The 12207-nt window shown below is 39.8% G+C and overlaps 1 protein-coding gene across 1 annotated transcript in view; it reads left to right on the plus strand.

Moving 5' to 3' along the window:
- XPNPEP3 (X-prolyl aminopeptidase 3) overlaps positions 1 to 11905 on the plus strand; it is a 46640-nt gene extending 34735 nt beyond the window's left edge. Inside the window, 4 exon segments of the mRNA XM_006174711.3 lie at positions 226 to 311; positions 5463 to 5643; positions 6693 to 6813; positions 8295 to 11905. Coding sequence (XP_006174773.2) covers positions 226 to 311; positions 5463 to 5643; positions 6693 to 6813; positions 8295 to 8461 — 555 coding nt within the window. The 3' untranslated portion in view covers positions 8462 to 11905.
- Positions 11906 to 12207: the final 302 nt, after the last annotated feature.

Genomic DNA, 12207 nt, shown 5'->3' on the forward strand with positions numbered 1-12207 from the left:
GCACGTAACTGCTATACAGTGCCGTCTTACTTTAGCCAATGTGAAGTCATTTGAAAAACTTAGGTGCTATTTCTTGTGAGAAGGAATCAGAGAAGATTAATCTACTTTAAATTAGACCCTTTTTTTTAATAAATAAAATGAAAGGCATAAAGAGTTTAAATTAGAAGAAGAAACAACCGACAGTCGTAAAGTCACCTGCTTTTGCCTATCTTACTTTTGTTCCAGGATGGGGAAATGGTGCTGCTGGATGGCGGTTGTGAGTCTTCTTGCTACGTGAGTGACATCACTCGAACCTGGCCTGTCAATGGCAGGTAGGGCTTCTACAGATCCCACTGCTTCTTAGGAGTATGAGTTGGAATGTGGATATATTTGGAATAAACAACTAGAGAAATAGACAGGTCCCCTCTAGCTCAGGTTAACTGCCTTTGCAGAACTCCTGGTTATTTTCCTCAAGAGTGTTTTATTCATTTATCTCAGGATCAGGCACCTAAAAACACCTAGTTAATACACCTGCACACACATTTTTTAAAAAAATAAACTTAAAGTTTTTATTTTCTGATTATATAAATAATATTTAGATTATGGTAGAATACTTTGGCCAGATTAACCCCCCACAGGTAATAATTATAGAATCTGGACAAAATATTAAAAACTAGTATTTGGAGGCACCAGAGAGCTTCCCAAAACTGGCAACTGCAGCATAACTCTTTCCCTGAAAGAAGAGCTATAATGAGTAAGATGTTAGAGATTTTTGCTTGAGGGCATTCCCCAATCTGCACAATTTAGGCAGCAGGAAGTCGATACAGCATTTGGGCATAAGGTATCAAAGAACAGAGTTAGGTACTAGCAAACAACCAGAAAGATGGGGGGAAATCCTGGAAGAAAGGGTTCTGCAGAGAGGGTGAGACCGAAAATTTGCATATAAAATATTCCAAAATCCTTGGCTGATCACTACATTATAAGTTGGGCAGAGACCCCAGGAGGCTGAGCAAAATACCAGCAGCTAGAATTTGAATGGACTGAGCAGAGCTTTTAGTTGCTTCTTACTAAGAGCAGTTTGCAGTTTTAATCCAGCCAAGTTAACAAAATCACTTTTCAAAAGAACGTAACAGAATTTTAGAGTCTCTACATTGTATTATTCTTAGTTTCCAATATTCAGTTAAAAAATTGCTAGACATAAGAAGAATCAGGAAAATGTGACCCATAATCAGGGAAAATATAGTCAATAAAAACAGATCCTAAATAACCCTAATGTTCTAATTAACACGCAAAGACTTTAAGGCAGCTAACAATAGATGTGCTCAAGGAATTAAAGGAAGATATAAGTGTAATGTGTGAACAGATGGAGAATCTGAGTAAGAAATAAAAAAATATAAAAAGAATCAGGGATACTGGGGAGATGACAACAAAAAATAGTTTTTCAATCTCTCCAAATTGTCCAATAAGAATAGAGCAACTAGGTAGCAAAACCAAATACTACATGATGGAGTGTCACTAAAACCTCAATATACAAACAGTTATGAACACACTACATACAGCCACAAGGCCTGGGTGGTATCAGTATCTGTGTGGGAGGCAGAAGGAGGCAGCAATTGTAGGGGGTGCTATGAGAATGATACGAGAACCCCAAAATACCCAACAACTATTCACTAAAAGGATGATGAGCCATTCTGAGAACAGAAGCTGAAAACAGGAAGGATTTGCCAATCCAATGGCTCAAGAAAGTCTGAAGGTGCTGGGCTCCCTTCTAGGACAGGGGCTCAGACTTAAGGGGAACTGCTGGAAGTAGATTTAAAACTGAGTAGGTTAGGGACTAGAGAGAGGAAGGAATGAGATCCTGCAAATCCCAGTGGAGGGGAGGAACTAAACCAGGAAAAATCAGAAAGCAGTTGCCATATGTTTTACCACTACACCAAAAAAGCAGATTACATTCTGTGAAGCATAAATCTTTCCTAAATCCTGCCTCACTCTAAAAGTACAAGAAAATTGATTTCACATAAAATAAGCAAGTAAAAAAAGCATCTAGGTTAAATCACACAGAATTATTAAAAGCAAAAAGAGAATAAGGAGCAGAATAACATCCCTACAGATGATGAAAGCATGCCACAAAGACATGGCTACAAAATAAAAAAGTGGCCTGCTGTTTCAGAACAACCTAAAATTTTTAAGCAGAACATTCAGAACGTGAAAGAACAATGTAAATCAGAATTAGAAAATCTTAGAAATGAAGTGACAAACTCAGGAAAGAATTAGAAATAAAATTTGAAATCATTCCAGAAAAAAGTCTAGACTTAAAGGTACCCAACAGCAACGAAGCACAATAAAACCTTAAATAGATGGTGAAACGAAAGAAAACTTTAAGAATCAAAATGAAATAAAAAGAAAAAAGATTATAAGAAAAATGGCAAATATTAAAGATAGGCAAAGAAGTTAGAATATACATATAAAGGAATCCCTGAAGAAGAAAACTAGAGCGAGGGGACAGAATAAACACTAAAAACTATAATTCAATAAAATTTTGCTGAAATTAGAAAAAAATATTTGAAACTACCTTTGAAAGAGCATACCATGTACCTGAGAATATCAACCCAGAAAAAAACAGTAAGACATAGTCTAGTAAAATTCTGAACCTGCAAGAAAAAGAAAAATTCCTTTTGAGATCTAGAAAAAAAAGAACACATGATTAATAAAGGAAAGGAAATTAGACTTTTATCAAACTTTCAAAAACAATGCTTTCTGCAAGAAGAAAACAGAATAACATATTGAAGATGCCCAGAGAAGAAAAGTGTGAGCCAAAGGTTTTATCTGCGGCAAAAGAAATTTTCAGCAGATAGGGTACAAATTGTTGTGTAGGAACTCAAGCTGTATGATCAGGAATGAAAGAGGATATCACAATAAAACCTGAAAATAACAAAGGATAATACTATGTGAACAACTATATATATTCATCATTGTTAGTCATTGAGGAAAATGCACATTAAACTTCTACCCATCCACTAGCATGGCTTAAATAAAAGAGACCAACCACACCGAGTGTTGGCAGTTACGCAGTGCAACTGGAACTTTCATACATTGCTCTTGGTGGTGGGAAATACTATAATCACTTTGGGGAAGTTTTTGGCAGTTTCTTATAAAGTTAAATAGACACTGGTCCTTTGACCTAACAAATCCACTTCTAGGTATTGACCTAGGAGAAATGAAAACGTATGTCCACAAAAGACTTATACAAGAATATTCCTAACAGTTTTGTTCACAATAGCCAAAAGCTGGAAACGACAGGAGAATGAAGACACAACTTGTGGTCTCTTCATACGGTGGAATACCACTTAGCAGTACAGAGGGAACAAACTACTGATTGAAGTAATACCATGGACATTGTGCTGAATGAAGGAAGCTGAACACAGAAGAGTACATATTGTATGATTTCATTTACATGATGTTCTAGAATAGGCAAAAAGTAAGGTAAAAATAATCAAACCAGGATTTCCCTCTGGAGGTGGGGGATTGATTAGGAACAGGCATGGGGAGTGTCCTAGGGGGTTGGCAGTGTTCTGTATCAGATATGGATCTGGATCAATCAGAGTCCTCCATATATTATGTATGTGTGTATGTATAGGTAGGTAGTTAGGTTCCTGACTGATGATTGGTTGATTGATTTTAAGGAATTAAGCAGTGATGGGATTGGCATGTCTGAATTTTGGAGGGCAGAACTGCAGGCTGGAAACTCAAGCAAAAGTTGATACTGCATCCCTGAGGCAGAATTCTTTCTCCAGTATAGCACAGTAGTGCTGGCATTTGAATTCATTTAGTGTAGGCTACCTTCTGATCCATGTTTCAGCCAGTCAACCTCATAAACCATTAGAGCCTGACTCCACAAGCTTCAGCATTGAATCTAGACCCTCTCCTTTGTGGACCCATATCAATAACTTCAGCTTGATCCAACTTTGTATTTCTTCCACCATTATCCCACACATTAATACCCATTTCTGCACATATTCCCAGATTTTTGTCTGTATAAATAGGGAAAGTCATGCAGTTCCTTTTGGATTGTAATGCCTCTCGTCATGGGTCACGCTTTGTACCTAACTTTTCAGGACCTGCTGGGAATAGCATCTAGTTGTAGGTTTAGAAGCAAATACCAAGGCAACTGCCTCAGGAGAGACACTGTAGGTTCTCAGTCAAAACAAGGTTAACCTCCTCAGACGGGAGGAAGGGCTGCTGCTACTAACAAAGAAGACTCAGCAAAATTTAGGGGTTCAGTGTCCTCAGCTTCAGCAGCCTCGGCACATCCATTTGTCAGACTTGTACAGCTCAGGTTTGTGCATTTCAGTGTATGTGAAATTTACATTAAAAAGAATTGTTAAAAAATGTTTACTAGTACTGTGGTGGAGTGGAGTATGGGTACTCTCACCGAAGATACAAACATTAACAGTGCTGCCAGTGACTGACCCTGGGCGATGGATACATAGGTGTTTATTATACCATTATGTTGTATTTAACCACTATTAGGGGACATTTAGACTGTATCCGCTATCATTATTTTAAAAATCACATTTTTGTATATTCAGCTTTTTCTGAATTTCAAATGTTTTCTCAGGATGGATTCTTAGAGCAGAATTACAGACTTAAATTTTATGAGAATCTTAAAGGCCCTTGATTTAACTGCCTGTACTAATTTACAATCCCATCAAAAATGTATAAAAATACATATCATAAGGAGGGAGGGTATAGCTCAAGTGACAGAGTGCATGCTTAGCATGTGTGAGGTCCCGGGTTCAATCCCCAGTATTTCCTCTCAGGATGAGTAAACCTAATTACCTCCCACCACCAAAAAAACAAACAACAAAAAACAAACAAAAGAATAAATTTAAAAATACACCTAATTACCTCCCCCGACCAAAAATTTTTTTAAAAAATTAAAAAAATATATATCATATGCCAACCCCAGCTTGATTTTTTTTTCTTACTTCCCCCCATGATTGCTAAAGAAATTGTTACTCTGAGATTATCTAGGAACTAGTAAGTTACTAGTAGCCAAAGTATTGACTAGTTTATATCATGACATCTGCTTTGCCTGTGAGAAACGGATCCCTAGGCTCTAGGTTTTTGTTTGTTTGGTTGGTTGGTTGGTTGGGTCTTGGTTGTCTTTTTTTAATGGTAAAAAAGTGGGAAGGATCAAGGGTGAGCCCAGTGTGGCCCTCAGACTGCGTTCATAGCTGGGTGCATCTTCTAGCTTTACCCCATGTATTATCGGCTGCTGCCCCAGCTGGAAGGGTTATTGCTATTTCTGTTGCGCATCTAGGCAGGATTAAGTTCCTGTCATTAATGATGTATTGGTATTGACTAAATATCAACAATGCCCCATCATCACTGTCTTGAAGTTTTTATAATCAAGTTAGAAGCAAACTTCCTGCAATATCAGATAATTCCAAGTTCAAGTTCTTTGGTTTTCCTGTCCCCAGGTTCACGGCGCCTCAGGCAGAACTCTATGAAGCTGTTCTAGAGGTCCAGAGAGATTGCCTGAGCCTGTGCTCCCCTGGAACAAGCTTGGAGAACATCTACAGCATGATGCTGACACTGATAGGGCAGAAGCTGAAGGAACTGGGGATTGTGAAGACCAGTAAGGAAAGTAATGCCTTCAAGGTACTTCACTCCTTTTGACCCCTGTTCTTAAGAACACCTGACATGCGCTTGGTTTTTATCCTATGTAAAGCTAATTAGACTTGGAAATGGTGTTTGTGATTCTTCACCTGCAAGAGGGACTTTTTGATAGAGTAAAACAAAAGTTCAGTATTTATTTCTCCCAGAAGATGGCAGCACATTCTGGCTCATTGCATCCTGTGTAACTAGCTCCACCTTCAGAAAACGTAAAATGAAGTCTGTTGCAGAGAGGGTGGAAAAGGACAAAAAAAGGAGACGTTAACTCTTAATTCTTTTGGAGTGATTTTGAAAAGATAGGTAGGGGTCACAGGGGAGAATATTTGTTGTAACATTGTTGAGACTTTTAACAATATCCTCATTGCTATGTCTTTAAGGAATTTCATCTGCATCCAAAATGTGGTGTTCAGTAAAAATTTAAAGCCTCAACTTTAAATTAAGATGCCAGGCGGTCAAGCCAAACAGACCACTAAGGCATCTCCTATCTCCAAGTTTAGGCTGCAGGGGTTCTTTTTATCAATAGAAAAAGAAGCTATAGATTCCTGCTCATGCCAACAAATCTTCAGCAGATAGAATTATCCAGGCTGGCAAGTGCCTAATAATTACTGTGTTATTTGATGTTTCACGCCTACTCCACAAGTTGCTGTGCGATACTTAGGGTCTCCAGAGTAGGCTTCCTGAGAGGGACGTGTGCACATTGAAAAGAAAGCTGTTCTAACATAATTATCTTCCCTCCCCCAAGGAAAGAGACTTCCATTTGCCATAGTCATTACTGGGGTTACCCCGGTTAGCACGTGGATAGTATATTCAATAGTAGGGAGGGAAACATGGATTACTTAGAATGCCGTTGGCAGAACTGCATGCAAGAGGTGGCCATTTATCAGGTCTCAAGCATCAGCCCAAAGATAGGTTAAACATAAGTGGCAGAACCAGGGTGGGCGGGGAGGGTATGAACACATATCTCAGATTTATGTCTGCCCAACATTCCCCTTAAGGGGTCATTGCTCTAATAACACTGTGATACTCTTTCCTAGGCTGCTCGAAAATACTGCCCACATCACGTTGGCCATTACCTGGGGATGGATGTCCATGACACTCCAGACATGCCCCGCTCCCTCCCTCTACAGCCGGGTATGGTGATCACAGTGGAGCCAGGTAAGGGGAGGTGCTGGCAGCCTCCAGTCCATTGGAACACATAATTCTACTGTCAGATAGAAAGTAAACACTCTATTTTTATCTGAGCCAAAGCAATCAAATTAGGAGATGTAGGAAAATGAATCTCTCCAGTGTAGAAGGGAACTTTTTGATTTTTCTTGAGCTTTCTTCTTCAACATCGCACAATTTGTTTAATTTGATTCCTCCAATAAATAACAGGCGGGGAATACTTTCTATAAGTAGATATTAAGAAACAAATCTTTTTTTAACCCTGCCTCTGCTGGGGCCAATTTGAACTAGTCTCCCATGCCATAGTGGTGGGCTGCTCAGTGCTTTCCTGCAGGGCCACTCAGACTCCCCATGTTCTCAGTTGCAGCTCCTCTGCAAACTGCACTGAAATGCCTTCATTGTTCCGCTTTTTTGGTATCCAAATCCTTTCTCCTAAGCTTCAGGGAAAGCTGGCGATCTAATGGTTCGTGCCTTGAACGGTGTGAATGTTGAGCAGCATTCAGTGAAGTGGTGGCCGTGGTGAAGTGTGAAGGGAAATCACAAGTCACTTTTAAACACTGATGCTGTTTTTGTCATGAAAGCAGATCTCAATCTCAAATATCAAGTGTTTTCACCTCCAAATTATGTTAAGTTATAGCTGGAACACATCTTTTATGCCACCCTTTGAGGCCAGGCGTCTGTTGCTGTCTGTAGCCTTATGTACCATTGAATCCAGTCTAGTTGGCACCTGGGCGCTTCCTTAGACTTTACATTTTCCTTTGCTGCTCTTTGTCTTTTTATCACAGAATAGCAGCTGTGAGTACAGTGAAGGAAGTTTACCATTCTTTAATATAAAAAAACCTGGTCTGTCTGACTTAATGGTTAGAAAGGGAACCTTGGCCTCTTAGAATTTTTCAAATGTTCATTAAAATCTTCCTTTTTCCCTCCTTACATCACATACATCAATTGTATTTATGGCTTATTTGAGTATTTCTGCAGCTTCTGGTTGTTGAGGCTAATAATATCTAAACAGTATTTTTTAAATACATTTTTCAATGCATTATGTCTTTATTTTACTGAAGTGCCCTTTCTCCAAGGGACTGTTAGGCAGAGAAAGAATGCATTTATATAATTTACTGGTTCCCAATATGTACCTACATACTTGTCAATTAAGTAACTTCAGTGGCCTGCCTGCGGCACTGGGACACAACAGAACCACGGTCACCATTGCTGCAGTTGTATAGGTCTTGTAGTCCAGCAAACACAGTAATGTCACGATAGCTCTAGTAACGGTAGGCAGCATTTACTGACCATTTATGTACCAGACTTTTTTATGCATATTATCTCATTTAGTCTCCACATTTCTATTAGGTGGGTACCGTCAGGATCCCAGCTTTATAGATGAATTGTAACACAGAGAGTTTAACTTACTTGCCCCAGATCATCCAGGCGCTGCTACTTCTGAACAGCACCTTCTTTTTTCTACTTCTCAGGTGTTTATATTCCAGAGGATGACAGAGACGCCCCAGAGAGGTTTCGTGGTCTTGGTGTACGAATTGAGGATGATGTAGTGGTGACTGAGGACTCACCTCTCATCCTTTCTGCAGATTGTCCCAAAGAGATGAATGACATTGAGCAGATATGCAGTAAGGCCTCTTGACCTTCATTGCGGCCCATGTGCGTCTCAGGTTCAGGAGGGGTGGACGCTGGCTTCTGTGCACCTGTGCTTCCGGTGGGGTCTCCGTGTGTTCCACTGGGGAGTGCAGCCGCTGTATGAGTGTATATAATTGTCTATGTGGTCTTTTTTGTTTTAAGTAGCTAGAAATCTGGAAAATTGAATTTTTGGACTTTATGTTACTGCAACTTTAGTAACATTAATTCTGTAGAATTAATGACCCAGACAAGTTTAATTTTAAGATGTAAAGAAAGATCTTGGTTATGTATGTTTATGCATCCCAGTTAGCACAGTTAAACATACAGAAAATTCTCTCCTTCTCTCCAGGTCCTTCCCTTTCTACACTTTTGCCAAAATCCATCTAAGATTTTTCTGTAATGCTTATATTTTGAGCGAATCACCAAGGTCCTTGCCTGCACTAGAAGCCACCTGTCAGTGACTGTGGGTGGCCAGTACATGCCTTCCATAACAGCCACCTACCTACCTACTCAGATGCCCATGTGTCTGCAGGAGCCACAGGAGCCCTCAGGCACTGGCGTCCTGCGGTCCCACCATTCAGCCAGAGTCCAACAGTCCTAGCTACCGAACAAAACCGTTTTGAGCCTTTCTTACTATCTGGTTGCCTGGGACCTGGAAGGTGTTTAGACTCTTGATAAGGAAATGGAAAAGAAAGAAAAGTATATATGTGTCTGCTAAAGATCAGACCCCCATTCATCTGTCCTTGACCTCAAGATGATTTTCTTCCCAGACATCCACACTTTCTGTATAGATTCTTAATGTACTGACCCTCACAGCACACCCTTGTGGCTGCTTCCCTGGCCAAGGGCAGATCCTCTGCTTATCCTGTTAAAGTCAGAGGAACGGTACCCAGTATTTAGAGAGACACCCTGGTTATCATTCTGTGATTTCCTCTAGTGCCGATAAAAACAAAATATGGAACCCACCGAGTCACGGTAAACACCCTGTAATCCTTTCCTTTCTTGGACGTTAGCACTGGGAGGGCACTGGTAAAGGCTCATATTTCTCTCGACCTGGCATTGGATGTCATTATACAGAAATCAGTTTGCAAAGTGAACAGGGCCAGATGACTGCAGATGGTTTATTTGAGAGCTTCTGTCATAGAAGGAAGTTTTAAGAAATAGTGTGATCACCTCCTTTAAACCTGAATATGATGCCAGGATGCACAAAACATTCTGATTGTTAGAGCATAAATTTGAAGGGTTTTTTTGAGCATGTATCTGCATTAGAGAAGCACTGGATAGGAGATTAACACTCCCTGCAGGGCCAGAGATTTGCCTGTCTTGTCAGAAAAACCCGAGGCACAGCATCCAGTGCAGACAGGCAGTGACTGCATCAGGAGGCAAAGGTAATGGTATAAATCAGAGTGATACAGTTTATGTCTTGACAGTGCTCAGCCACAGACGCTTGGCTTTGCTAAGCAGCTGTGGGAATGGATGGCTGCATGGCTGCAGTTGTCATCCCTGTGCCTGCCCTTGGTGCCTCCTCCAGCTTCTCAGTCCTGTGTTACCTTCTAAAAGGAGAGGACAGAAAGTAAACCCACAACTCCGGCTTCTCGCTCCTGGGCCTCTGTGACCCAACAACCTTTCTCTTGAATTGGGTTTCCTTTGTTGATTTACAATCCTGAAATACAGTATTTCCTTTTCTTCCTATAAATCATTTTCTGTGTCTTCAACTTTCCAGATAAAAGCTTAGGTGGCTTTTATGTATAACAGCCTACTTGGAAATGAAACAGACTTCTTCCAGCTAGATTCCTGGCAAGTTCTGCAGGTGTTGCAAGAATGACTCTTGCGGAATTCTTCTGATGGTTTGTAGTCCCTGACCCAGCCATATTGTCGTTTGAGTCCCAGATTAACCACAGCAGCTAACATTTGAATCAGACTGTCAGAACCATCAAGAGATGACGTGGTGAACACCTCAGAGCAGTGGTCTGGGGACTGTCTGATGTATTCAGGATTTGTTGAGCAGATAATTGTGCACAATGCAGGAATCTCATTCATTCTTAGCCACATCACAGATGTACCCCACATTTCCCTCCAGGTCTCAGTATAATATATACTTTACATATACACCAGGTTCTCCTAGTGGAAACTGTAACCTTTAAAAAATCTTTCAAATGTTACACCAGAATTTTTCTCCCTGAATGGAAGATATGGCTGAAATATTAACAATGTCATCTAAATGAAAGAAGTGTATCTGGATGGCCTCTGCTGCACACTTTTATGGTTTTCTTTCAGGAATTGCCATTTTTCCCTCTAATCAAGAAACCAGGATTCTTTTTTGTTTGAAACACAGCAGTAGAAATATGAAGTAATAACTCTCTCTTCCCACAGTCATACCCAAGTTAGGAAGGTACTTCTCATGGTGACTTAAAGTTCTCTTTGTGTGTCTTCTTTCAAAACATTGTTCTCTTTTCATTAATTTTTGTAAGGTCAGAAATGGAAAACTCTTGCTCTAGACATTATATCTTAATCGGGATTAAGATCCATAAAATAAGTTAATCCCTGTAGAAAGACATTGTAACTCTTCAAAATAGAAAACTTGGCTTTGTTATATTTTTCAAAACTCATATAACCAACATCTTCTTCAGCTTTCTTAATCTTAGAAAGATTGCAGATATGATGCAGGAGTGCTTCTTCTCCCTGTCCCGTGTCCATGTCAGATCACAAGCACAGCACAGTGACTGTCCCCCCAGTCTAGCTGTGACCTCACGGTCCTTTGTAACAGTGTTTCCAATAACTGCCTTCCATAAAACAGTTTAGATTTGAGTTTGACCCTATCTGTCATCCCTCGCCCGGCATATGATTGATGATAGTGTAACTTATTTGTGTGTGTCCGTTAGAAACTGAGGGCCCAGGATGATGGCAGCATAAAGGCCCCTGCTTGGAAGAAGTTTTCATGGTGTGGTTAATTTTTTTAAATTTTAGTTTCCTAAAGTGGGCTCTGTAGCCCAAAACTTAAGCTGATAGGGATAAATTTTAAGCCTGCGCAAATATACTTCAATCTGAAGTGTTTGACAATCCTGATATGCGAAGGTGAATACATCATTAAACCCTCATGGCAGAACAGAATTCCACCGTCATAAAGCACGTGGGTCTTCCCGACTGCTCTCCCCTCCGCCTGTGCCTCACTGAGGAGCTTGGAGTGAGCATCAGTATTATTCAGATCAGGGGTCCCCACTGAGGCCAAGGCCTATTGGGATGTGCTCCATGAGGATCTGGGAGAACTGCAATCTTTTGAGCATTTTTTAATGCTTTGTATGACTTTTGTGCAATTATATAAGTTCAGTTTGAACAAAATGCTGTTACCTGTTAAGGCTCTATCGACTGAGAATAGATATGTCATTCCCCCAAAAGGGAAGAGCATTTGTTACTATCATTTTTAAAATAAACTATAAAACAATATAAGAGTGTATGGTTTTGTGTGTGTGTGTGTTATTTTTGAGTCTAGCATTTATAGCTTTAAATGTGACAACATTTTTGTTTTACAAAATATTTTCTTTTACAAAGTATTTATTAACTACTGTCACAAAGTCATGATAGTAAACTTGAGATAATTTTATCAGTCATAGAAGGGGAAGAAACTGGATTAGATTGACTCAAGGATCTAAAATATATCATGGTGACTATAGACAGTAACATTGTATTGTACAATTGAAATTTGCTAAGAGAGTAGGACTTAAATATTCTCACCAAATTAAAAAAAAAGGTAAA

Source organism: Camelus ferus, chromosome 12, assembly GCF_009834535.1.
Source record: "Camelus ferus isolate YT-003-E chromosome 12, BCGSAC_Cfer_1.0, whole genome shotgun sequence".
In the NCBI taxonomy this organism is placed as follows: Eukaryota; Metazoa; Chordata; class Mammalia; order Artiodactyla; family Camelidae; genus Camelus; species Camelus ferus.